This window comes from Bos indicus x Bos taurus, chromosome 1, assembly GCF_003369695.1.
Source record: "Bos indicus x Bos taurus breed Angus x Brahman F1 hybrid chromosome 1, Bos_hybrid_MaternalHap_v2.0, whole genome shotgun sequence".
Taxonomy (NCBI): domain Eukaryota; kingdom Metazoa; phylum Chordata; class Mammalia; order Artiodactyla; family Bovidae; genus Bos; species Bos indicus x Bos taurus.
Window position 1 is genome coordinate 101,784,302 of NC_040076.1, and position 27,967 is coordinate 101,812,268.

General features: G+C 38.5%; 1 protein-coding gene across 1 annotated transcript in view; it reads left to right on the forward strand.

The window, feature by feature from the left end:
* SI (sucrase-isomaltase) overlaps window positions 1–27,967 on the forward strand; it is a 114,358-nt gene that overhangs the window by 85,089 nt on the left and 1,302 nt on the right. Inside the window, exons 40-46 of the mRNA XM_027552332.1 lie at window positions 2,630–2,778; window positions 5,732–5,816; window positions 5,899–5,955; window positions 6,557–6,681; window positions 9,809–9,897; window positions 25,325–25,374; window positions 25,833–26,000. Coding sequence (XP_027408133.1) covers window positions 2,630–2,778; window positions 5,732–5,816; window positions 5,899–5,955; window positions 6,557–6,681; window positions 9,809–9,897; window positions 25,325–25,374; window positions 25,833–26,000 — 723 coding nt within the window. The remainder of the gene's footprint in view (window positions 1–2,629; window positions 2,779–5,731; window positions 5,817–5,898; window positions 5,956–6,556; window positions 6,682–9,808; window positions 9,898–25,324; window positions 25,375–25,832; window positions 26,001–27,967) is intronic.

The following is a 27,967-nucleotide window of genomic DNA, read 5'->3' on the forward strand; positions in this document are numbered from 1 at the left end:
CATAAGAAAAGCGGGTTCAGTCCTTGGGCTGGAAGATCCCCTGGAGGAGGTTGGCAACCCACTCCAGTATTCTTGCCTGAAGAATCCCATGGACAGAGGAACCTGGAGGGCTATGTTCCATAGGGTTGCAAAGAGTTGGGCACGATTGAAGCGACTTAGCACACAGCTCATGGAAAAGTATAAACAATTGAAGATAGTATCTAACTAAGTGCTAAATTTTGTGATATTCACTTTTGGTGAAAAAATATAGAAAAAAAGATAAATTATCAAAATGCACCTCATGGAAGAATTGTAGATGGAGTTGGTCTTTTAAGGATACACTCTAGCCATAATAACTGAATGGTAGAGTTCATCATGTGTTGTGAATTCTTCATGTCACCTCTGGGAAATTTTAGTCAGAATAGAAGGAAAAATTTATATTACAAAATGAAAATATATACAAGGTTAAAGGCAGTATGAGTCTACATTTTGGGAGAATTTGTAATTCTTTGTAATAATTTATACTAAGTTGGGCAATAGAGAAGTTGATAAGATAGGAATATTTTAACAGGAGAACATTATGTCAATAATGCAATTCAGAATGCTGTATTATTGGGAGACTGAGGCTTGAATGAATAAAATCCTAAACAGGGGTTCTTTAATAATTCCTTAATTCTTCTTTTATTCCAGAGGAATTCATTGAAAATCTATTATTTAATAATTTACAAAGTCCTTGCGCTATATGATTTATATAATGCAGGAAGGATAGAGATGATAGACAATTTTATATACATATATATTATATATACAGAGAAGGCAATGGCACCCCACTCCAGTACTCTTGCCTGGAAAATCCCATGGATGGAGGAGCCTGGAAGGCTGCAGTCCGTGGGGTCGATGAGGGTCGGACACGACTGAGCGACTTCACTTTCACTTTTCACTTTCATGCATTGGAGAAGGAAATGTCAACCCACTCCAGTGTTCTTGCCTGGAGAATCCCAGGGACAGGGGAGCCTGGTGGGCTTCCGTCTCTAGGGTCACACAGAATCAGACATGACTGAAGTGACTTAGTAGTTGTAGTATATTATATATAATATATTATAGAAGAGCAAGTCCAAATAAGTCATATGAGGGAAAGCTTGAGTAAGCTAAAATGATAAAGATTTATGAGGGTTCTGTTTTAGAGGGGGTGCTCAGGGAAGTCCTCTTGGATAAAGTGACATTAGCATTAGAGCAGAGACTTGAGTTGGGGAAAGAAACAAATTTAAACATATGGGGATGAATTTCAAGTCAGGGGAACAAGTGAAAGACCACAAGGTGGGAATGTGCCCGGAGTTTTTAAGACTATGAAGTTGGAAAGGGTGAAGTATTTCTGAATGAAAATGTGAAGAACAGAAGTCTCAAGTTTAGGAGGTAGTATAATTGAATTTAGGGATGTATGGTTTAGGATTAAATGCTTATTTTCAGCATTTAAAAACTGAAATAATGTCAACAAAGTTAGTATGCAACAGATATGGTCTTTGCTTCTTTCTTCTAACTTGACTTGGAAACTGCTAACAGTAGGAGAAGACAGAGCTTAATAGTTATTGGATCATTGTACTTTCAAGGTTGCCTATTCCAATTCTACATGTACCAATGTAACAGTTGGTCACCATTCAAACATTTTTACTACTGGAATCTAGAAAAGTTGGAATCTTCATAGATAGGATACCACTCTTAAAAACTCTGTTCCTGTTGATAACCACAAAAAACATTGAAAGTTTTGTCCCCTGCAGTCATGTGGCAGTCTTGTTTGTTCCCTTGATATAAAGTAGAATGTAAGATAGTAATCAATTATTATTTTTTAACCAGTAAGTGCAATAACATTGTTTGGGTGCGTGCATGGGTTGTACAACCCCATGGACTATAGCCCACCAGGCAATTTCCCAATCAAGAATACTCAAGCGGGTTGCCATTTCCTCCTCCAGTGAATCCTCCTGACCCAGAGATTGAACCAGCGTCTCTTGAGTCTTCTGCATTGGCAGGCAGAGTCTTTACCACTGAGCCACCAGGGAAGCCCATAATAACATTATTGAGAAGTTTTTAACTTTCAAGTATCAATTTTAGGCTTTTTACCTGGAGAGTGATTCCAGAGCAGATTTGGTGGGCATGTTCTTTTTTGTTATGCAATAGTAATTTGATCCTCTCCTTTTCCTATACTATTAATTCTTCAGTACCATAGTTTATTCATTTCTCATGAAATCACAGTGTGCAGGGTTATTGTGATGGACTTTGCATGTCTCTATTTCAATCCACTTTTGTATAGCATTCTGTTTCTCCCCTAGATTTTTCATCATATAGTGAGTATCACCACAGTTGACAAGGGTAATTGTCACCTATTCAAATATAAACTACTCTTTAAGTAGGTTCACCTACATGAAATCATGTATGGGCTTAATTTGCATTTTCTTATTAGAGTGTTATTTTTATGCTCTGTCTTTCCATCATAAGAGATAGAAATATTACTCCAGAAGAATTTTGTGAAGAACGTATATAGCATATGATGGTGATTCAAATTATTCCATACTTTTTATCCTTCAAATATGTATTTGAAAATTATGATTTAACCAAGGACTGGAGCTTATGACTATTTCATTTTGCTTTGTTTCAGAGACAAGATCCTGCTTCCTGGAATAAAACTTTTTCTGCAATGTCAAGGGATATTCTAAATATTAGATACACTTTATTGCCCTACTTCTATACACAGATGTATGAAATTCATGCTCATGGTGGCACTGTTATCCGACCCCTTTTGCATGAGTAAGTTCACATTATTTTTTTCCTACCACAAAGAGAATAGCTTTTCTTTGTTTTATTCAATAATCAATATAAAATGGGCTTTCCCTGATGACTCAGCTGGTAAAGAACCTGCCTGCAATGTGGGAGACCTGGATTTAAACCCTGGGTTGGGAAGATCCCCTGGAGAAGGGAATGGCTATCGACTTCAGTATTCTGGACTGGGGGATTCCATGGACTCCCCATGGAATAGCAAAGAGTAGTCTATGGGATAGCAAAGAGTCAGCATGACTGAGCAACCTTGACTTTCACTTTCCAATCTACTTTCACTTCAATATAAAATATTTTAAACTAAAACATTTTTTGTTGTTTTAGTGTACGTTTTGGATTAATAAGTATTTACATGAGGAAATCTACTAAAAAGCAGTCCAATATGTGCCATTAAAAATGAAATACATTAACCAGTTTTTAAAAAGTAATAATTTTTAGAAATAACTACTATACACCAAGTATTGTTTTAGATTACTTACAGACCTTATTACATTGTGTATTTTTGAGAATTCTTGGAAATAAGTAATATTATCTCTATACTATAATTTATTTAACTGAAGTTTACTGCAATCCAGTAAATGTACCACATACAAATGCCTGACTGAAGAAGACCATCCTATTTCTCCCATTATTTATAGAAAATTGTTTTGGATTTACTCTTTAAATTGCAAACTATATATGACCAAATCTTGAAATTCAATTCTATGAATATAGTTGCAAAAACATTAACATGTTCTGTTTTTAGTGCAAAAACAATTCTTATGGATGTTACACAAAGTAAAAAACAAACACATATACAAACGAAAAAAAAAATGGAAATAATCATGATATACTTATCTTCTTGTGTGCCCTATATTATCAGAGTAATTGAATGAGGTAATTTGTTAGATTTCACTATTCATAAACCAGTAAAAAATATGCAGAGGATATTTACTCAAATTAAGCAGTTCAGTTCAGGCCAGTTCAGTCGCTCAGACATGTCCGACTCTTTACGACATCATGAATCACAGCACACCAGACCTCCCTGTGCATCACCAACTCCTGGAGTTCACTCAAACTCATGTCCTTCGAGTAGGTGATGCCATCCAGCCATCTCATCCTCTGTCATCCCCTTCTCCTCCTGTCCCCAATCCCTCCCAGCATGAGTCTTTGCCAATGAGTCAACTCTTCGCATGAGGTGGCCAAAGTACTGGAGTTTCAGCTTTAGCATCATTCCTTTCAAAGAAATCCCAGGACTGATCTCCTTTAGAATGGACTGGTTGGATCTCTTTGCAGTCCAAGGGACTTTCAAGAGTTTCTCCAACACCACAGTTCAAAAGCATCAATTCTTTGGCCCTCAGCTTTCCTCACAGTCCAACTCTCACATCCATACATGACCACTGGAAAAAGCATAGCCTTGGCTAGATGGACCTTTGTTGGCAAAGTAATGTCTCTGCTTTTGAATATGCTATCTAGGTTGGTCATAACTTTCCTTCCAAGGAGTAAGCGTCTTTTAATTTCATGGTTGCAATCACCATCTGCAGTGATTTTGGAGCCCCCCAAAATAAAGTCTGACACTGTTTCCACTGTTTCCCCATCTATTTCCCAGGAAGTGATGGGACCAGATGCCATGATCTTAGTCTTCTGAATGTTGAGTTTTAAGCCAACTTTTTCACTCTCCTCTTTCACTTTCATCAAGAGGCTTTTTAGCTCCTCTTCACTTTCTGCCTTAAGGGTGGTATCATCTGCATATCTGAGGTTATTGATATTTCTCCTGACAGTCTTGATTCCAGCTTGTGTTTTGTCCAGCCCAGCGTTTCTCATGATATACTCTGCATAAAAGTTAAATAAGCAGGGTGACAATATACAGCCTTGACGTACTCCTTTTCCTATTTGGAACCAGTCTGTTTTTCCATGTCCATTTCTAACTGTTGCTTCCTGACCTGCATATAGGTTTCTCAAGAGGCAGGTTAGGTGGTCTTGTATTCCCATCTCTTTCAGAATTTTCCACAGTTTATTGTGATCCACACAGTGCAAGGCTTTGGGATAGTCAATAAAGCAGAAATAGATATTTTCTGGAACTCTCTTGCTTTTTCCATGATCCAGCAGATGTTGGCAATTTGATCTCTGGTTCCTCTGCCTTTTCTAAAACCAGCTTGAACATCTGGAAGCTCATAGGTCATGTATTGCTGAAGCCTGGCTTGGATAATTTTGAGCATTACTTTGCTAGCATGTGAGATGAGTGCAACTGTGCGGTAGTTTGAACATTCTTTGACATTGCCTTTCTTTGGGATTGGAATGAAACTGACCTTTTCCAGTCCTGTGGCCACTGCTGAGTTTTCCAAATTTGCTGTCATATTGAGTGCAGCACTTTCACAGCCTCACACTTTTCTTCCAGAGTGTTTGTATCTTTGCTTCCTGTGTTTTTGATCTTCTACTTGGCAAAGTTAATATTTGAACCTATGTAAGTTCACTTCAAAGGAGATTTCTCACTCAGTTGGTCTTACATGTCCATTGCAACTCTGCATTTTGTCAGAAGGTTTAGTCATACTCAGATTTACTCATTAAATATTGTACCACTGCATATTGAATTCCAGGACTTCCTTGGTGGCTCAGCTGGTGAAGAATCTGCCTGCAATGCTGGAGACCTGGTTTCAATCCCTGGGTTGGGAAGATCCCCTGGAAAAGGGAATAGCTACCCACTCCAGTATTCTGGCCTGGAGAATTCCATGGACTGTATAGTCCATAAGGTCACAAAGAGTTGGACATGACTGAATGACATTCACATATTGAATTCCAAGTGATGAAATTGTTTTTGATCTTTTATAGTTTGATTTGCATTTCAATCCACAAAAGTCCATAGTTCAAAATATGATTTTAATAATTATTTTATTGTATTTAGAAGAGCTAAATGTCTTTGATTTAACTTTGTATATATTTTATCCAGGTTTTTAAATGAAAAACCAACCTGGGATATATTCAAACAGTTTCTGTGGGGTCCAGCATTTATGGTTACTCCTGTATTGGAACCTGTAAGTCCCATCACATATTTTTGTTCACAAAATAATATTATTTGGTATATATGTTTTTAATGACTATATTTTTAAATTCCAGTACGTTGACACTGTAGAAGGCTATGTCCCTAATGCTCGGTGGTTTGATTACCATACAGTAAGTAATTAAAGAATTCTGGGGGACTGACAAAATATAAATGAGTAACATCTTGATTATAGCCTTTTTAATAATGACATATTTATTTTCCTTTCCATTTAAAAAGAGTAAGATGTTTCTTACTAATTATATCTGAATCAAATTAACAAACAGTGAGAGAGTTAATTTTTTGTGCCATAGATTGTTATATAGTCATGGATTTATTTTACTAAATAAATTTCAAAATTGTACATTGTGCACAAAAAGGTCATTGCCTTTTATTAAGTATGCAAGAAGATTGTTAACAGTAATGCATTCCTTCCAAGAATAATATATGTGACAAGTCAAGAATAGCTTTTGTGACCCATCAAACACCCATGTTTTTTCTGCATGTGCATACTACAAAAAATAGTGGTAAGTTAATTTCAAAGCTATAAATAAACTAAGGAATAAAGTGGTTTATCCTTTAACCAACGTAACTTCCTGAATAAATGTGTGTGGTTTTATTTTTTTAATTAAAAAGTATATTATTTGATTATATAAATGTGCCCCCTCAAGTACCAGTATTGCTGATGATTCTTTTATTGCTTCTGTTCTTTTCTTGCAACTGTCCCATTTCCAGGGCAAAGATATTGGTGTCAGAGAAACATTTCATACATTTGCAGCTCCTTTATATGAAATAAACCTACATGTCCGTGGTGGTTACATCCTACCATGTCAAGAGCCTGCTAACAATACATTTTACAGGTAAGTGAAGTGTAAGTCTTGAGAGTCCCTTGAACTGCAAGTTGATCAAACCAGTTAATTCTAAAGGAAATCGAGCCTGAATATTCATTGGACGGACTGTTGCTGAAGCCCCTTTTTGGCCCTGTATGTGAAGAACCAGCTTATTAGAAAAGACCCTGATGCTGGGAAAGATTGAAGACAAATGGAGAAGGGGGCAGTAGAGGATGAGATGATTAGAGAGTATCACCGACTTAATGGATCATGAAATTGAGCAACACCAGGGGGATAGTGGAGGACAGAGGAGCCTGGCAGCTACAGTTGTAAAGAGTTGGACACGATTTAGCAACTGATCAACAGCAACAAAAACAAAGTGTTTACTGAACTCAGATTAGATTTTCAGATACATAATGCTAGAATTGTCAAGAACCAGGAAAGGTCTGAGATTTTATCCTACTTCCAAGTTTACAGGTTAGCCTGCCAGTTTCATGACTACTGTGTCTGAGACAAAGGTCTTACTCATGGCATAGCAAGAAATATGAGCTTCATGTTTCCTTCAGTTTTCATTTGACCTCCAAGTCCCATATAGGTGAGTGATATCAAGTGACCTAGGTGGATACTGTCCATGCAGGAGGTTTGTGTCACAATGAAGAAATGCCAAGTTTTGGGAAACTCAACCTTTTATAATAGACTTTGAGTAAATTATCCACTATTTGCTTTGAAGGGAGAAAAACTGTCAGTACTTAAATATGCAGAAACTTGACTCATGTAAAATTGACTTCCAACATGATAGGAATGTTTTCCAGACCAAAAAAACAACTGAAATTTAATGTCTTCTGTATAAACATGCAAAGGTATTGATAACATGCAAAGGTCTTGTATTTTAAATGGCTGCCTCACCTAAGACTTATTATTTTTTCTGAGTCTGATATGTGGAAAGAAGTATTATTTTATTCATTAAAGTATATTTTTAAAATGAGCTTTTCTATGAACTTTAAGCAAACAATGCTCAGAAGACCTCCCTTTCCTTCTGTCTTTTCCAGTCCCCCTTTTCTTCCTCCATCAGTACTATGACACATTCCCTGATTCACTTTAGTTTATCAAAGTAGATATCCATTGACAATATCACTACTCCTTCAAACTGCTAAGTCTTCTGTTGTCCATAGAAGAACCAGACCTGTTTTTATCAATCTTGTCCCATTTTACAATGAAAGGTAATTCATATTTTCTATCCATTACCATTTATAACTGAACATCTTCTAAGACCACTTATGTGACATTATCTCCCTCTTGTTCAATGATGTGTCATATCTACCAGGGGTTGTGGGTCCATTCTGTCTCCTATGACTGATGTAAGAATGAATCTCTGATACCAATCACAGGATCTATTTCCACTGTTCAACTCCTGGCTTAGCTATTCAGATTCTAGAGGACTCAGTTCTGTTCCTCTTCTCATGTCCTGTTGTACCTCATCTCACATGTGCTGACAGCCCCAGCTGGCATGAATAGGTTATTTCTATCTCCTAAAGCCATCCAGATCCATTTCTATCAACACCTTATCTTGTGTTGTGGATAGTTGCTCAGTTGTGTCTGACTCTTTGCAACCTCATGAACTGTAGCTGGCTAGGCTCCTCTGTCCATGGGGATTCTCAGGCAAGAATACTGGAGTGGGTTGCCATGCTCTGCTCCAGTACTCCTCCAATACTTTATATTGATATCAATTAAAGAGGAGAAAAATAATTGCACCTGAGAAGTGAGAGTCTCGTGAAGGATACCAGTTATAAGTTGTGCCTTGAAGAATCCTTGTTATTAAAGAGGACTAGAGAGGCCATTCTGTGTGTGTGTGTGTGTGTGGGTATGCGTGTGTAAATGGGTAAAGTAAATAAGATATTTAGGTATACAGTTAACCTTTGAACAACATGGGTTTAAATTACATGAGTACACTTATATGTGGATATTTTTCAATAGTAAATAGTACAGTACCACTCAGTCCGTGCTTGGCTGAATCTGTGGATGCAGAGGAACTGTGCTTACTTGGATATATGTTGTTCAAGGGTAAACTCTATATACAGGGTAGAATGAAAGTTGTGAAGCTTCTCTTAATCTCATTTAAGTATGTTGGGAAATTATGTTAAACCGTACTTTCATGTTGCTAATAAGATCTACTTATATTTTAATTCAGTGACAGTGAACTGAAATACATATATACATACTTGCTAAGACATGCTAAAATCTTTACACGGAAAGTATAAAGTTGCTATGGAGATTTGAACTTTAGATATTTTGGATATTTTAGGAGACTTCCATAGTAGTACAGCCTTTAACATTTGTGTTCAGAAAAGGCAGATAGCTAAACATAATTAATCCTTCCATGGCAGTATAAGGCTGTTAAACCAAGTGATTTGTATACTGAACATGGAAGCAGATACTTAATTCAGAAATAAGCATATTGTAGGCAGAAGATGGTAAGTATTGCTCAATCCAAGGAGAAGATTTGCAATTTTCTACTAGCTACTCTTTACATTCTTATTAACAACTGCCAATGATAATTAAATTATTTATATATGGAAATATGAAGATAACTTAAGTCATAAGGATTAAAACATGCTACTGAAATAGCTTTATGTTTAATGGTCAATCGCAGAATTATCATGGAAAGTATAAATAAATACATTAATAACCTTAACATAGTTTTAATTATAAATGAGGTCACTTCTGATTTTCTATAGTAGGTGAATCCTTGATATCAAAGATATGCATGATATTTTCTATTAAATATGAAGGATTTGTGGTTTATATACTTTCCATTCTTGTTAGTCACTCAGTTGTATCTGACTCTCTGTGATCCCATGGACTATATCCCACCAGGCTCCTCTCTCCAGGGAATGCTTCAGGCAAGGATACTGGAATAGGTAGCCATTCCCTTTTCCAGAGGATCTTTCCAGGCCAGGGATTGAACCTAGATCTTCTGCATTACAGGCAGATTCTTCACTATCTGAGCCGGCAGGGAAGCCAGGAAAATCCTCTTATTTTATTTTCCTAAAACAATTTGTATTCTCCTTAATTGATATTCTTATTTGTGTTCTTTGGACACATACAATAAAACACTTGATACTCTTTAAATGTTGATAAAATTATATTCTTTTTACAGCCGACAGAATTACATGAAGCTCATTGTTGCTGCAGATGATAATCAGATGGCACAAGGATCTCTGTTTTGGGATGATGGAGAGACTATTGGTAAGTCTTCCATTTAGGAGTGTTGGGGGAGTGTGTAATTTCCTCAGTTCTGTCTCACCACAGCAAAAATTTGAAGCAATGGACAGACCAGTGTTACAGCCTGGTGATATAGCTCAGTTTCATTTGGCAAGCAAAGGAAAATACATCCTTGAATCGTGAGGGTGGGCCGACCGAAAAGAAGTGAAGAGAAGAGAAAAGAAGCCAGAGGCTCCTCTTTTTATACTTTTTTTTTTCTCCTCCCCATGAGCCTGCCCTATGTAAATTGGGCTAGCCAGTAGAGCTGTTTGCTTCACCTGAGGTTCTTACTCTGGTCCTCAGACCTTCCTTTGTTCTATTTTTGCAGGCTTTTTCTTTGTCTTTTAGCCACTGCTATTTTTTGGACTCCTTTTTCCTATTCTAAGTACCTAAAATTCCCCCCTCAAGAGATGGGAAGTGCAAATTCTTTGGGAATAGAGGCCTCCATCGAGGTCTGTCTGGCTACTTCCTACTGAGCTGGGATGGTGAGGGGTATTGGGCTTCCTCCTCTTGCTAATCTCAAGCCTCAGAGTCTTTATAGTGGTGTCTATCTAAGGGTGAGTGATATTCCCCATGGTCGGGTGTAGTTTTATATATCCTTATTGAACTGGCACTGCATGTTGTAGCTTATTGACCTGGGCAGAGACAAACTGCGTTACACAATTGATAATACATGGATCAATCACAAGCAGCATCAATATTGTGATAACAGGGATTAGTAGGGGCATTCAGTTCAGTTCAGTCACTCAGTCATGTCTGACTCTGCAATCCCATGAATCTCAGCACACCAGGCCTCCCTGTCCATCACCAGCTCCCAGAGTTCACTCAAACTTAGGTCCATCAAGTCAGCGTTGCCATCCAGCCATCTCATCCTCTGTCGCCCCCTTTTCCTCCTGCCCCCAATCCCTCCCAGCATCAGAGTCTTTTCCAATGAGTCAACTCTTCACATGAGGTGGCCAAAGTACTGGAGTTTCAGCTTTAACATCATCCTTCCAAAGAATACCCAGGGCTGATCTCCTTTAGAATGGACTGGTTGGATCTCCTTGCAGTCCAAGGGACTTTCAAGAGTCTTCTCCAACACCACAGTTCAAAAGCAGCAATTATTCAGTGCTCAGCTTTCTGCATTAGCCAGCTCCAAATCCTCCATCACCAGAAGAAGGATCCACAAAGAGAAATTGTAGCCACCCCAAGAACTCTCCAGCTCATTCTTTGAGCTCCTGTAGGATCTGAATGTTTTGTTTTTCTTGAGGACTGTGAGACTTTCTTAAACTTTAGCTGGAGGTATTTACCCAGAAAAAACATATCTCATCCAAGATGGCTCAAGTCCCTCCTTGTTCAGGGATCAGGAGATCTATCTCTTGTCTATTTTGGAGTACAACCCTTACCAAGCTGTGCTGGCTCTTTAGAGCTATCCTGAGAAATTTTATCCCCAGAAACTTAATTTTTGGCTGTTCTTTAGAATAGTACTCATTTGTAGTTCTAAATAGGTATCTGAGATCTCCCAGGGGCTCACAGGTATACTGATTGTCCTCTTCAGTTTTCTTCCATGGCTTGATTTGTGAGTAGTGAATCCAGGAGTCGTATCCTGTTAACTTGACTGCTGTAGGGGTAGAAAGTATTACAGGGAAGGGGCCCTTCCATGTGAGCTGGAGTTGAGCCTTTGGGGACCCATCTTTCCAGATTTTAATTAGGACTTGAGTCCCTGGAGCACATAGTGGTGGTTCTTTAGAATCTTTTGGATCCTGGTTGACACCCCACAAGTGTATATCTTGTTGGAATTGCCCAGTGGCCATGGTATGAGACCGGAGGGTCTGAGCCTCTGGATCTAGGAAGAGGTCATTGACATAAACAAATGGTCTCCCATATAGCATCTCATAAGGACTAAGACCAACCTGTTCCTTAGGGGCAATATGGATGTGGAGGAGAGCTATTGGTAAAGCCTCCTTCCATCCCAGGGAGGTCACCTGGGTTATCTTTTTAATCGCTGATTTTAATAATTGATTGGCTCTTTCTACTTTTCCTGAAGACCGAGTCCTCCAGGCACAATGGAGATAATAAGTAATGCCCAATGCTTTAGAGACCCCTTGGATGACCTTAGAAGAAAATGATGTCCCATTGTCACTTTGTAATGATCTTGGCAGACCAAATCTCAGAATGATTTCATAGAGCAGTTTTTTTTTACCACCTCCTCAGCCTTCTCAGTCTGGGTGGGAAAGCCTTCAGTCCATCCTGTGAATGTATCTGTCATGACTTATAGGTATTTATACCCTTGAGAAACTGGCATCTGGGTGAAGTCCTTCTCCCAGTCCTCTCCTGGGTAGGTACCACATTGTTGGGCAGGCTGGGCCAGCTGGTGTCTTTGGGCTCCTTGTGCGTTGTTTAACTGACAAGTGGGACAAAAGGAGAATACTTGCCTTCTAGTTGTCTGGAGGCTTGTTCCTCTAGTAATCTTTGGAGGGCCTTTTCCCCTAAATGAGTGGTGGCATATAAGGAGTTAACCAACTTCCATTGAAGGTTCCCAGGCAGAAAAAGGAACCCCTCCTTTTGGAACCACCCTCATATGATCTTTGTGAAAGCCCTCACTCTTAGCTTTAAGAGTCTCTCCTTCAGTTTATGAAGGAGTTTCTGGCAAATTAGTCTGTGGATCTAAGGTGGCAACCCCTATTAGGTCATTGTTCTGTAATGCTGCTCTCTTAGCTGCCTGATCGGCTGCTTGTTTCCCTTGTACCACTTCTGTGCTCCCTTTAGAGTCGGAGACTGAAACCTCAATGAGCAGATGGACTGCCTTCAAGAGCCTAAGGATTTGATCACCATATTTCATTGGGAACCCTCAGGTGGTCAAGTGTTCTCTTTCTTTGCAAATAGCAGTGTGTATGTAGCACCACAAAGGCATACTTGGAGTCAGTGTAAATGGCTACTCTTTTTCCTTTTCTCAGCCCTAAAGCTCAAGTCAGGGTTATGAGCTCAGCTAATTGGGCCAAAGTAACTGGTGGCAAATGTTTAGCACCTGTGATCTCAAAATTGGAGGCTACTGCATATCCAGTTCTTCTTTTTCCATCCAAGACAAAGCTGCTTCCGTCAGTATACATGATTTCCTCAGGATTGGTCAGAAGATTTTCTGACAATCCCTCTTGGGTTTTGTCCAGTGGTCCAAGGTTTCTAGGCAAGAGTGAAAGAGAAGAGAGACCTCAGAGGTAGGCAGGAGGGTAGTTAGGTTAAGAACCTCACAAGGGGATATAGTCAGGCCTGGATTTTCCATTAGCACTACTTGATATCTGAGGATCCTTTGATCAGACATCCATAAATGGCCTCTCCCATTCAGGAGTTGTTTCACTTGGTGACTGGTAAAAATAGTTTGACCTCAAAAGAGTGTTTTAAAGCATCTTCTATTAGGACTGCAATAGCTGCAAGATTTCAAAGGCAGGGAAAGATGTCTTTCCAATAAGGGAATAGGACACTCAGGGACCACCAGAAACTGGTGGGAAAATATTTGTCCATCCTAGCAACAAAGAAGTGCTCAGGTGAATCTTTTTGTAATTGCTTTTCCTGTAGCACTCAAAATGGTTAAAGTTTGGGAGGAGAAGGCTCCAGAGTAGGAGGTCAGGACAGACTAGGTAGCCCCTGTGTCAACCAAGGAATTCTCAGACCTACCTGCCATATCCCATTGCACCCTTGGCTCCAGCCCTGTGATGGTTATCTGTGACATGTGGGCTGGCTGAAGTGGGCTGCTTCAGTCCTGTTGAACCATCATAAGGGAAGGCTTGGTGCTTGACTTTGAGGCTCTTGTGTCCCAAGGACAGAGTGCCACCTAATGCCCCAACTGATGGCATTTGTAGCAAGCCATTTTAGGAAACTTGTCATGGTTTGGACACTTTGGCCCAATGTCCCACTTGTCTATAATTGAGGTATTTGCCCCCTGCCTTGTCCTTTAAGGGCTGGGTGTTTGCCATAGGGCTTCCCTGGAGGGCAGTCAGCACCTGGGCATGCCTTGTCTCTTTCCTTTTCTCCCTTTCCTGGGCCTTGGCTCCTCCCTTTCCTGTTCTCCGTTATAAAAGGTATGGTGGCTGTCTGGACCTTCTCATCTAAAGAGGTAGCAGGGTCCTGCTGTTGTAGCTGTTATAACTTTATCCTGATGTCTAATGCACATTGGGACAGGAATTTGTCCTTTAAAATCACCTGTCCCTCTTAAGAATCTAAGTCCAGATTGGTAAACTTTGGAAGGCCTCTTTTAGCCTTTCCAGAAAGGCAATGGTGTTCTTATTGGGCTCTTGAGTAATCAGGCATAGCTGATTACTTTTTCCTGGGCTGCTTTTAGTCCTGCCTTTACACAGATCAGAAAATAATCCCTTTCTCAGATGTTCTTAGGGTTATTATAATTCCCATATTATATATTATTATAATTCCAATTAGGACCTGATGAGGGGACCGCAGTTTCCCCCACTGGGTATTTATCACTTGACCTGTGAAGCCCCCTAGCATACCTTCATGCTTCCTTTAATATCCCAGCATACTCAGGGTCAGAAAAAGTTTGACTAAATATGACCATGATGTCCTTTCACGTTAAATCAAAGGCTAAGGTAATGTGTTGCAATGTATCTGTATATTTGCCTGGGTCATCTGTATAGCTTCCCAGGCCTGGTTTGATCTATCTTAGTTCTCAGAGGGAGAAGGGCTTATGGACCCGGGTTGGTCTGAATTCTCCTCCAGTTTCAACTAAGTGACGTACTCAAGTTGGTTTTTGTGGAGGGGGTGATCCTGGATATGGGGGCACTTTTGAATACAAGGAAGGAGCACCAGGCAACTCGGGGGCCATGGGAAGTAAGCCTTCATGGGGGCGGCAGGCAGTGGGGGAGGGGCGGGGCTCCTTCTCTTGGTTGTCTGTGCCTAACACCATTTGCCTAGTCAGCTCACTTTCAGGTATACAATCCCATACTTAAGACAGAGTTCCTTCATATCACTTAGTCAGGAGAAAATTTGGACAGGGTATCTATGTCCATTTCTCTTGTCTTTTGCAGAATAAGTCTAGCTGCAGGATCGTATTATAATTTAAACTTCCATACTCAGGCAAGAGTTCCTTATCCCTGAGGATACCATGGCCAGGCAATGGCACAAAGAATTTTAAGCAACTTCTCCTTAAGGTTAGAGGATTGAACAGCTTCTGGTTATCTCAAGGGTGCATCTCAAGGGTGTCTGTTAGGAAGTGGATTGGTTATTTCCTACCTGAAAAAAGATAGTGATGACAGGGAGGGGAAAAAAAAAAAAGAGTAGGCCTCCTTCTATTTTTACGGGTGGACTTCCTTAGGGGTGAATCTTTCTGAAATGTATCCTACCAAGTTCTGTTGCAACCTGAGAGCCAGGCTTCTCCAGGTCAGGGTGCAGATCCCCAGACCGGCTGAGACATGACAGCCTCCTGAAGATCAAATCCCCAGGCAGGTCGAGGCATGTCAGCCTCCCAAAAATTGGGTCCCTGGGCAGGTCGAGATATGTCAACCTCCTGGAACCCCTGGATTGGCAGATCTCTGAGCAGATTGAGGTGTGACAACCTCCCAGGGACCAGATCCCTAGGCAGGTTGAGGCAGATCAACCTCCTGGGATCCCAGGCTGGAGTTGGGCGTCCCCAAGGTATCCAGCATGACTACTGCTGCTTAGGATTAAGGGGTTGTAATCTTAAATCATTGCCGGTTTCTCCACCACAGATGGGAATAGATACCATGATGTAAAGCAATACAAAGCTATGGCCTGAAACTGGGAACCTGGGGAAACAGCCATAAGCCTTATCCTGTTATTGCTCTGAGGGAATGTAAGGCACTGATTTCTTCCTCTAGTCCTCCATAAGAGCAGTTTAGGATGTTTCCAGTGGTAAATATTTCATTGTCATAGACCCACTTTAGGTAATAATAAGTAATGACAAAGGATTGGGTTATCTGGTCCTGTTAGGGGCATTAAGAATATTTTAATCATAAGCAGGGTGGAGCAATGCCTACAAGAGAACAGAGTTCTGGTTGTAGGAGTTAGTAAGTGGCTTAAGAACAAATTGGTAAGAAGCAACAGAACAGATGTTCCATAAAAGTGGAGAGGAGATTTGATCTGAGGGTACGTTTATAAATTTAAGAGAAGGATGATAAGGGTTTGGGCCCAAATGGCCTGCAGGGCTAACTCACCAAGTGGCAAACACTATCCATGGAAGCCCAATTGCCCTTAAAGGGATGCCACCAACAGACAGACTTCTAGCAGGCATTGTGTGCCTGTCACCAGCCCTAGTCAGTTCACTGAGAATACCGTTGTTGCACATGTTGTACAAAACATGGAAGATGAAGGCTGGAATATCTAGAGAGATTGGATATTATACAGTATTTCCCTCCCAAGGGCAAGCTATTTTCTGGTTTTCCCTCCAGGAGATTATAGAGGCAACACTGTGGGCCCTGATAGGGCTTAGGAAAAGAGCATGAAACAGGAGCTAAGGGAGCAGGGCACAACCTTTGAAAGAATGACATAGCCCAAGGTCTAACATAAACTGATTAAAATCAAATGGGCCCAAGATGACACACAAGTCAAATTTATCAAATTTAACTAAAACTTGCCTCTTAATCTGAAAGCTAAATGACACACACAGAGGCATCATGACTGTTCCAAGGCATTCCCCAATTGTTGGAATGATCCTCCTACTCATTAGCATATGAAATCACCCAGCTCACAAAAACTAACCACACCACATTCCATGGCCACAGCACTGGAACTTGCCCTCTGTGGCCTGTGCTCCTCTCTAAATCCAAACAAATACACCTCTTACCTATCACTGTGTCTCTCACTGACGTTTTTGCAATGACATCAAGAGCCTGAGCTTCATTAGGTCCTAAGACCAGGCACTGTACATTTTGGCTAGGGTCAAGTCCCAGTCAGATGCGACTGACTGACTAAGCATAGCACAGTCCCTGCCACGTAGATTTGAGTCCCAATCTTAGGTAATCAGTTTCAAACACAACCTTCAGTAATTGAAAAATGATGACCTGTCCAATATTTTGTAAACAGTTACATAGATGGAGAGAGGAGATGAACACAAGGAGGAAAAAAGAGTGGGAAAATCGTGCCAAGGAATCGCCTTCATAACCTGCTGGAAAATCTGCTAAATACCTGACCTGTGCTCACAGTTTTAATTGGCCTGATCCTTGGCACAAAGCAGGTTAAGGACAAAGAACCCCCGCTTGCTTGGGCAACAGCTACTAAGTAGCCCCTGCCAGAGTCCCTCAATTGCACACACTGCTGCTCGCCTGTTTGCAAGGGGTTCAAAGAAACAAGAAATGAGAGATTATAAAGGAATTAAGTGTGGTGACCCAAGGACAAAAGAGCATATAAAACCAAGGAGGATCTTGGAATGCAGGAATGGAAAAACCAGACCCTTATCATCCTTCCTTTCCCCATGTTGTAACTATTAACAAATTTCAGGTCCTCCTGAGCATTATAACCTGTCTCCCTTCCTACCCCATTCAGTTCAGTCGCTCAATCATGTCCGACTATTTGCGACCCCATGAATCGCAGCACGAAGGGCCTCCCTGTTCATCACCAACTCCCGGAATTCACTCAAACTCATGTACATTGAGTTGGTGGTGCCATCCAACCATCTCATCCTCTGTCGTCCCCTTCTCCTCCTGTCCCCAATCCCTCCAAGCATTAGGGTCTTTTCCAATGAGTCAACTCTTCACATGAGGTGGCCAAAGTATTGGAATTTCAGCTTTAGCATCAGTCCTTCCAATGAACACCCAGGACTGATCTCCTTTAAGATGGACTGGTTGGATCTCCTTGCAGTCCAAGGGACTCTCAAGAGTCTTCTCCAACACCACAGTTCAAGCATCACTTCTTCGGTGCTCAGCTTTCTTCACAGTCCAACTCTTACATCGATACATGACCACTGGAAAAACCATAGCCTTGACTAGACGGACCTTTGTTGGCAAAGTAATATCTCTGCTTTTCAATATGCTATCTAGATTGGTCATAACTTTCCTTCCAAGGAGTAAGCGTCTTTTAATTTCATGCCTGCAGTCACCATCTGCAGTGATTTTGAAGCCCCAAAAAATAAAGTCTGACACTGTTTCCACTGTTTCCCCATCTATTTCCCATGAAGTGACAGAATCAGATGCCATGATCTTCGTTTTCTCAATGTTGAGCTTTAAGCCAACTTTTTCATTCTCCTCTCTCACTTTCATCAACAGGCTGTTTAGGTCCTCTTCACTTTCTGCCATAAGGGTGCTGTCATCTGCATATCTGAGGTTATTGATATTTCTCCCGGCAATCTTGATTCCAGCTTGTGCTTCATCCAGCCCAGCACTTCTCATGATGTACTCTGCATATAAGTTAAATAAGCAGTGTGACAATATACAGCCTTGAAGTACTCCTTTTCCTATTTGGAACCAGTCTGTTGTTCCATGTCCAGTTCTACCTGTTGCTTCCTGACCTGCATATAGGTTTCTCAAGAGGCAGGTCAAGTAGTCTGATATTTCCATCTCTTTAAGAATTTTCTACAGTTTATGGTGATCCACATGGTCAAAGGCTTTGGCATAGTCAGTAAAGTAGAAATAGATGTTTTTCTGGAACTCTTTTGCTTTTTCAATGATCCAGCGGACGTTGGCAATTTGATCTCTGGTTCCTCTGCCTTTTCTAAAACCAGCTTGAACATCTCGAAGTTCACGGTTCACATTATTGCTGAAGCCTGCTTGGAGAATTTTGAGCATTACTTTACTAGCATTTTAGATGAGTGCAATGAGTGCAGTAGTTTAAGCATTTTTGTCATTGCCTTTCTTTGGGATTGGTATGAAAACTGACCTTTTCCAGTCCTGTGGCCACTGCTGAGTTTTCCAAATTTGCTGGCATATTGAGTGCAGCACTTTCACAGCATCATCTTTCAGAATTTGGAATAGCTCAACTGGAATTCCATCACCTCCACTAGCTTTATTTGTAATGATGCTTTCTAAGGCCCACTTGACTTCACATTCCAGGATGTCTGGCTCTAGGTCAGTGATCACACCATTGTGATTATCTGGGTCATGAAGCTCTTTTTTGTACAGTTTTTCTGTGTATTCTTGCCACCTCTTCTTAATATCTTCTGCTTCTGTTAGGTCCATACCATTTCTGTCCTTTATCAAGCCCATCTTTGCATGAAATATTCCCTTGGTATCTCTAATTTTCTTGAAGAGATCTCTAGTCTTTCCCATTCTGTTGTTTGCCTCTATTTCTTTGCATTGATCACTGAGGAAGGCTTTCTTATCTCTCCTTGTTATTCTATGGAACTCTGCATTTAGATGCTTATATCTTTCCTTTTCTCCTTTGCTTTTCACTTCTCTTCTTTTCAGAGCTCTTTGTAAGGCCTCCTCAGACAGCCATTTTGCTTTTTTGCATTTCTTTTCCATGGGGATGGTCTTAATCCCTGTCTCCTGTACAATGTCACGAACGTCCATCCATAGTTCATCAGGCACTCTGTCTATCAGATCTAGTCCCTTAAATATATTTCTAACTTCCACTGTATAATAATAAGGGATTTGATTTAGGTCATACCTGAATGGTCTAGTGGTTTTCCCTACTTTCTTCAATTTAAGTCTGAATTTGGCAGTAAGAGGTTCATGGTCTGAGCCACAGTCAGCTCCTAGTCTTGTTTTTGCTGACTGTATAGAGCTTCTCCATCTTTTGCTGCAAAGAATATAATCAGTCTGATTTTGGTGTTGATCATCCGGTGATGTCCATGTGTAGAGTCTTCTCTTGTGTTGTTGGAAGAGGGTTTTGCTTTGACCAGTGCATTCTCTTGGCAAAACGCTATTAGCCTTTGCCCTGCTTCATTCTGTATTCCAAGACCAAATTTGCCTGTTACTCCAGGTGTTTCTTGACTTCCTACTTTTGCATTCCAGTCCCCTATAATGAAAAGGACATCTTTTTTGGGATGTTAGTTCTAAAAGGTCTTGTAGGTCTTCATAGAACCATTCAACTTCAGCTTTTTCAGTGTTACTGGTTGAGGCATAGGCTTGGATTACTGTGATATTTAATGGTTTGCCTTGGAAACGAACAGAGATCATTCTGTCATTTTTGAGATTGCATCCAAATACTGCATTTTGGACTCTTTTATTGACCATGATGGCTACTCCACTACCACATAGGGAGAAGATATTTGCCTTACTCTTCCCTACCCCCACCCAGTATATGTGCCTCATCCAATCAGCAAATTACCCACAAAACCCCTATCCAACTCTTTGTACCATGGATATAAAAGTGGACTAAGGACCCCTGTTCAATGTTGATTCTCCCTTGTGCTGGCCCACTCTTCTAATAGTGTCTTCCACTGTAATAAACTTTATTTGCCTCTCATTCTGCCTCATGTCTGGAAATTCTTTTCCAACCCACACCCAGGCCACAACATTAAGATTTTGTTAGCCATATGTCACCCCAGCCATAGGATCGAGGACATCCTACCTTAACCCCTTAACAGGGTCTTTTGAAATCTGAGACTGAGCCATGTGAGCTTTCTACCAAGTTTGTTTTTGCTGTCCTGGTTTCCAGCTCACTGGGCATCCTGTCAGTTCCACTGTGCTGGGTTTTCTTTGCATTCAGCTTCCACCATGGGAGCTTTCACCAAGTTGGGCTTCTGCTGTGCTTGGTCTCTGCCTCATGAGGGCCAGGCTGACGTTGTTTCATCCAGGTTAAATCCAAGAAACAGCACCACATATGTCAGGGGAGTGTGTAATTTCCTTTGTTCTGACTTACCGCAGCAACAATTTGAAGTGACGGATGGACCAGTGTTACAGCTCAGTATTATGTCAGTTACAGCTCAGTTTTATTTGGCAAGCAAAGGAAAATACATCCTCAAAGTGTGAGGCAGGATGTGAGGACAGGCTGACCCAAAAGAAGTGAAGAGAAGAGAAGCCAGAGGCTCAATTTTGGCTCTTCTTTTTATGTTTTTTTTTTTTTTTTCTTTTCTCCTACCCCTGAGCCTACCCTATGTAAATTGTGCTAACCAGGAGGGCTGTTTGCTTCACCTGACGTTCTCACTCCAGTCCTCAGACCTTCCTTTGACCTATTTTTGTGGGCTTTTTCCTTTTTTTGTCTTTTAGCCATTGCTATTTTGGACTCCTTTTTCCTACTCTAACTACTTAGTGAGTGAAGTCGCTCAGTCGTGTCTGTCTCCTCCGGACGGAGGAGCCTGGTGGGCTGCAGTCCATGGGGTTGCTAAGAGTCAGACACGACTGAGCGACTTCACTCACTAAGTAGTTAGAGTAGGAAAAAGGAGTCCAAAATAGCAATGACTACTCAATAGGAGATTAAATATAACTGATAACATACATATTATCTCACATTATTTTTTGGTTACCTATTATTGTGCTTTGGAAGCTGAGTACAAAAAAAGCCAATAATGTGGTTGAGAGCTAAAATAGTTTAATAAATATTTGAGTCAACTTAAAAATAGACTTACAAATATTTAAAGATGTTCTTCTTATCCTAAATATATGTAATCCCTATGGTCAACCTCTAGATAACAAAGAGATTTGTGTGGACAGGGATGGTATACTGATCATCTTTGTATTCCCAGAATTAGCCAGTTCTGTTTGCATAATAGACATTCAGTATGTGTGCAGTCAGCTGAGTTGAAAAGCCACTTTCCCATGTGCACATATTGATGCATAACGATGCCTTTAAAACATGAGATAGTTCAGAAACAAATTTAAACTTAGTCTGTATGCTTTATGGCTATAGCTTTTGCTTTTTTGTTTTTCTTTTTTAATATTTTACAGTTTTTTACATGAAAAGTTTGAGGATTTAAATTTAAATCTTTGTTTACTCCATGGCTATTCCTCAAAATCAGACTTAACTGCTAAACTTTTAGCAGTGTGTGCTCTGCTTCCTGAGAAGTTTGTAAAGAATGGATATTCTAAGGCCATCCAAATTCCATTAAGTTAAGGAAAGGCCCAGAAATCTGCCTTTGAGTCAGTGCCCCCAGGTTATTATTTCACTGTTAAATAAACACTGTTAGAGGATTAGCAATGTCAGCTCCCTAAGATGGGGATCTAAGTATTCTCTTGACATGGCTCTTAGTCATAGCAACTAACATCTGTGTGGAGCTGTAGGACAGTTTACTACAATTTAAATACATTATCCATAGATGAGAGATTTTTCATTAATAGCAAAGACATCTTTCTTTCATCTTTTCAGGTTAATCATAGTTAATATTCTACAACCATAAGAAATAGGAATCTATTAGTAAGTAATCTATATCAGAAAGTGATATAAGAATCATATGGTAATAAGCAAGCCTCAAAATAAATAAATAAATAAATAAATAAATAAGCTCTTCCTAGTATTTTGTGAATTAGAAAGTGACTGAACTGCTATTAGTTAAATAAAATCTTGTTTTCAGAGCCCTGAACTTCATTAACACATTAACTGAGGGTCTACAAAGTTTATAGCCTTTCTTCTTCACTAGGAGGCACTTTGAATTTGCCTACAATTCTCCAGGGGTGTAAAGTTGAGTTATGCATAATTTGCATGCTTGTCTTGGGATATTTGAATCTCACTCTCTAGCAAATTTAGATAATTCATTTTAACAGTAGGGAGACAAGGCTTCTCTTCATTTTTTTTTTTTTTTTTAATACAGCTATTTCTATCAAGCTAAGATATAGATGAAAGAACTTGGTAAAACCTTTACTCTGTTGAAGTTTCATGGCAGATTTTTCTTTTGTTTTATCACTGAAAAGTGAGCAGAATTCATATATTTCTCTATGTTCTCTTTATACAAACATACAAAGTTGTTCTGACCCATTCTATCTACTAGTTTGGTTATATTTCACAATCTCAGTATATTTGTTATAAGTAATTATAAAGGTTTCAGCAAATCCTCTGAAATTTCTTAAATGAATAGCAACAACAATACATAGCAAATGCTTGGAATCTTTGGATTTATTAGATCAGAATCTCTGAAGAAACTTTCTCTTACAACAAGCTTGCCAACCTATCCAATAAACTAGATATCTAAATAAAATTTTCTTTTAAGTATATTTAAATTTTAAGGAATACTATTGAAACTGTAAAAATGTGTTTTGGGAGGCTCCAATTCTTTATGTTTCAGGGCAGAAAGAATTAAGCAAGAGGATTCTCAATAAGATGCAAGAATTGGGCTCTTGTGAGGTTTATAAGCAGGTGGGCAAGAGGATGTTGCACTGAGAACTTAGTGGGCTACTGTTTTATAATCAAAGGAGAGGTGAGGAGGGAGAAAAGACCACCTTCTTCCTCATTCTTGAGTAGACATCAAGCTTCCAACATCAGCTCCTCCTCCACATCAGGCAAGGGAGGGAGTTTTCTTGTTCCTACATGGTCAAATGGAGACTGTCATGGCACAGTGGAAATGAGCAAAAAGGGGGTAACATACTAAAATATAGTAAATTGTCTCAGGTTTCAGTGTAATGTCATCTTTTCCTTATATTTTTGTTTTTAGTGTGTGCATAAGAGCTGGTCCCAGGATTCCTTAACTTACTGATCTTACTGAGCAGGGTGTGGGTTTCACTCCACTATTGTTTTATTCTTTTGGACCATGTCTCATGCTTGCATTGTATGGTTTTGTTGCTAAGCAAGCCTGCTTGATTTTGTAGTTAAGCAAATCTATTTTCCTGAGTGATCATTAGGTTACAGGATTTTCTTTCTTCTTCTTCTTCTTTTTTTTTTTTTTTAACTTAAAATTCCCTAGTGGAATTAACTATTTAATCATCTATCTGGTCCCTTTCCTCTGTCCCAATCACTTTTATTTGTAGACATGTATATTTCTCAAAAAACAAAAATAAGATAAAGCAAAATAAACTTATTTTGAAATGTGGGTATATTAAGTAAATTTTGACTGTTCTAGCTAATAAGGTTGTAGTTTAGTAAAATATTAATTTGTCCTACTCATCTTAGTGAAATAGACATATGTCTACCTTGAAGTAAGATCATAGGTGGTATCTTTCTCTTATTCATTAAAAACAAAAAAAACTGTTCATATGCTCTTAATAGCTGTCACTTTTGCTTTCTTTCATCTCATAGATCTGTACTTAAAAATTGCTCTTAAAAACTTGTTATACTTATGTATTTTAAAATTAGTCTAATTTTTTGGCCTCAAATGTGTTATTAAATCATATATGAATTAATCTATTTATAGAGAAAAAGTTTACAGAGAATATAATTTAATTTTTTATAAACAAAATTATTATCCAATTAAGCATTTTATTCTTCAGAGAATTAATGAATACAATGCTGGCATGGTAATAGAAGAAGGAATTAAAATTTGTTACTTTTTCAATGTTATCCTAATAATTGTTTTCATCATGCCTTTGACTCTACTTTTGATTTTCTGTCTTACACGTTTGTGTGGTTTTACATATGAACACAATCATAGAAATCAGAGAAAACCGGAGATAAGTTCAGACTTGATATTAATTAGTTTCATTTTGAGCTATTTATTTAATTTCTCTGGGACTCATTTCTCTCTTCTATACAGTAGGAAAAATAATAATACATTTCTTACAGCATAGTGATAAAGTAGTTAGAATTTGACAGATACTAAATAAATTTTAGCTCTAAGATTACATTTTTAATTGATTTTCAGTATGGCAAGATTTGGAGAAGGCAATGGCACCCTACTCCAGCACTCTTGCCTGGAAAATCCCATGGACAGAGGAGCCTGGTAGGCTGCAGTCCATGGGGTCGCTAGGAGTGGGACACGACTGAGCGACTTCCCTTTCACTTTCCACTTTCATGCATTGGAGAAGGAGGTGGCAACCCACTCCAGTATTCTTGCCTGGAGGATCCCAGAGATCACGGAGCCTGGTGGGCTGCCGTCTATGGGGTCGCACAGAGTCGGACACGACTGAAGCGACTTAGCATGGCAAGATTATACCTAATTTAAAGTGATGATTATAAAGCCTATGTTTTATCCATTTGATTTCAATTTTCCTGTTAATAATCTCTAACAATGAATATTTTTCTCAAATGACACTAAGATAAGTTGCCATCATAGTCTTTTTCCTTTATATTGTTATTCTCAGCCATCAAGATGGCCAGGAAGTGTCGCTGATTATCACACCTATTCTGTTTATTCTTATACTTCTTCCACCCTCCTAGAGAAGTGTTTAGATCTGTGTCTCCCCTAGAGTTACTCTCCCACACACAAACACACACACATCAATCTGCCTATCCATGTAGGACTCTGTCTACATGGATACATGACTTATTCTTCATATTTCAGTGCTCCTCAGAATGTGTTTGAATGATACATAAACTTAGACAGAATAAGATATACATTGATGGTATTTGGTATCCTTTGTACTGTGAAAGAAAAGAAAAATATGCTAGTATTTACTACAGATTATTTTTTGGAAATATAAATACATCACTCTTTTTTTCCCTATAGACACCTATGAAAGAGACCTATATTCCTTGGTACAATTTAATTTAAATAAGGTATGTATTCATTACGGATCATTTATATGCAATTGTGTTAAATAATATGTGAAGTTTTATGCCATGTTTTGTATTTACATACTATATATGTTATATAATATACCTCTTTTAAATATATGAATAAACAATCTGTATACTATGAAATATTGATATAGTTTGGTTAACAAATATATGCTTTTTAAATATTTAATGGGACTTCCCTGGTGGCTCAGTGGTAAAGAATCCACCTGCCAATGGTTCAATACCTGGGTTGGGAAGATTCCCCTGGAGGAGGGCATGGCAACCCACTCCAGTATTCTTGCCTGGGAAATCACATGGACAGAGGAGCTTGGCAGGCTAAAGTCCATAAGGTCGCAAAGAGTTGGACATGACTTACCAACTAAACAACAACAACAAAAGATTTAATTGCTCTTGCTAGATGAAAGGTTCAAATGATTTCTTTTTCTTTGTCTTCATAGACCATCTTGACGAGCACTATACTGAAAAATGGTTACATAAACAGAAATGAAATGAGGCTTGGATATATCCACATATGGGGGAAAGAAAAGATGCGTGTTAGTGAGGTTACTCTCACACACAACGGAAATAAAGAGTCTGTTAATTTTACTGAAGACCCAAACCTGGAGGTAATTGACAGAAGAAAATGTTTCTTTTTAAAAGGAACTATTCAAAATACCTGTGTGAACCTCTTACATTTCTTAGATCTAAACAAACAAACAAACAAACAAACAAAAAAACACAACCTATTACTGTCCTTATTTATTTATTTTCATTAAACTTTCATACATATTTCTGTACTATCATCCTTGGTAACTTGTCATAGAAATCAACCTAGTGGAATCTATTTTATAATTGTTCTGACATAATCAAAGCAAAATTAACATTAAGCCTCTAAATTATTTTCATCCCTTTACGATAAAGTGCCTCAAAACCTAATAGTTTTCTAAAACAAAATGCTCACATTTGAACATTTAATATGTCTTGGATAAATTATACTTGAAAGCCCTTTCAAAATGAATAGAATTATCAATTAACATCTATGAATAATATGGCATACAGTACAAGGATATGAATCAAACATTAAATAAGGACTCAGGATTCTTATGTTAAAGTCCCTTTGCTGCTAGTAATGAGCTTTTTATTTTGATTAAATAATTTTAGTGCTTCTTTTTCTTTCCTATTAAATAAGAATATGCAAGTAAACAATCTCTTAAACTCTTTCTCATCCTAAATTCTACAAAAATAGATTTTAAAGAACATATATTTTAGAATCCATGAACTGTTTTGTTTGATCCAAGTTCAAGGCTACATCTAAACTGCTAAAACGTTAAGTGTATGTACACATACCTGTTTTGTGTTTAAAGCTGAATGAAAACAACTGGCTTTTTAATCAACTGACCACTTCAGTGAACATAATTTACAAAACAGCTAGTTGTTTGGCTGACTACAACTGAAAAAGAAAATATTTGTGTCTTGGACACAATTTTAGGTTTTCATAATTTTACAAGTTGTGAGAGTTGAACAGCACCTGAAAAGTCATTTCATTCTGTTGAAATTTAGCATCTATCCTATTATTACTGCTATTCTATAGGCAATCAGAATTTCCCCTTTCATATATATCTGAGTCTTAATTACTACCTTGACATTAAATTTCTTTAAACTCTATAGAGTTTGAGAAATTAGAGTTTTATGTATTTTGTGTCCCTCTATGGTAGAATAGAAGTTGATAACTTAGCACCTCACCCTCATTTTTTCTTCTTAAATTTTTACTGGTTTATAAAATTCTATAGTATGGGAATCAGTGGTTTAGTCCAGCAGTCTTATATGACAGTCTAGGAAACTGGGCTTGAAAGGGAAAATTAATTCCCCAAGAATAAACAGTCAATAATTATCCATCATAGTCAGAAATCAGCTTTTCTTTTAATAACCCAGTTTTCAATGAGATTAAAGAATGATGGTTTCCCTTATTTATTTTCTTGTTCTTTCTTGTTCTTGTTCATTGTTCTACAATGGTGAAAAATAAAGCTCACAACTTTTACTGTAAAACTAAATACAGTCAGTTAAGCAATGTCAAATAAGGTATTTTAACATATGAAGTATTATTTCAAGTTAATTTTGACCAAATACTTGGCATTAAAAAAAAATCACTATTTATAAAGAAAAGTTCATTCCACTGCTTTCAAATATTCACAAAGAATTTTAAATATTAAGAATATTTTTTTAATATTTTATAATCTCAATGATTCTAAAAGAAGATGTTAAGTTTACCAAAAAATGGAGCAATCCCTTCTAAGTACATTTAAATAAAACAAATATTTATGAACACCTTCTGTTTTATAAGGTTTTATAGATATATGGGAAAAGGAAGGAGTGATCAATTTCTTTCTCTATCTTGGTGACCCTTGCCCATGGGTGTAGGAATAACATACAAAAGATGATTTAATTGCTGTATCAGTGCAATTTTAAAAATATTTACCTAGCAACGATTACGCCTAGTTGCCATCTATGCAGCTATTAAGAGCTATGAGATGCATGGGTTTGTTCTTCATGTTTGAAATAAAAGAATTTTCTTAGGTTTTTGTATAAGATGGAT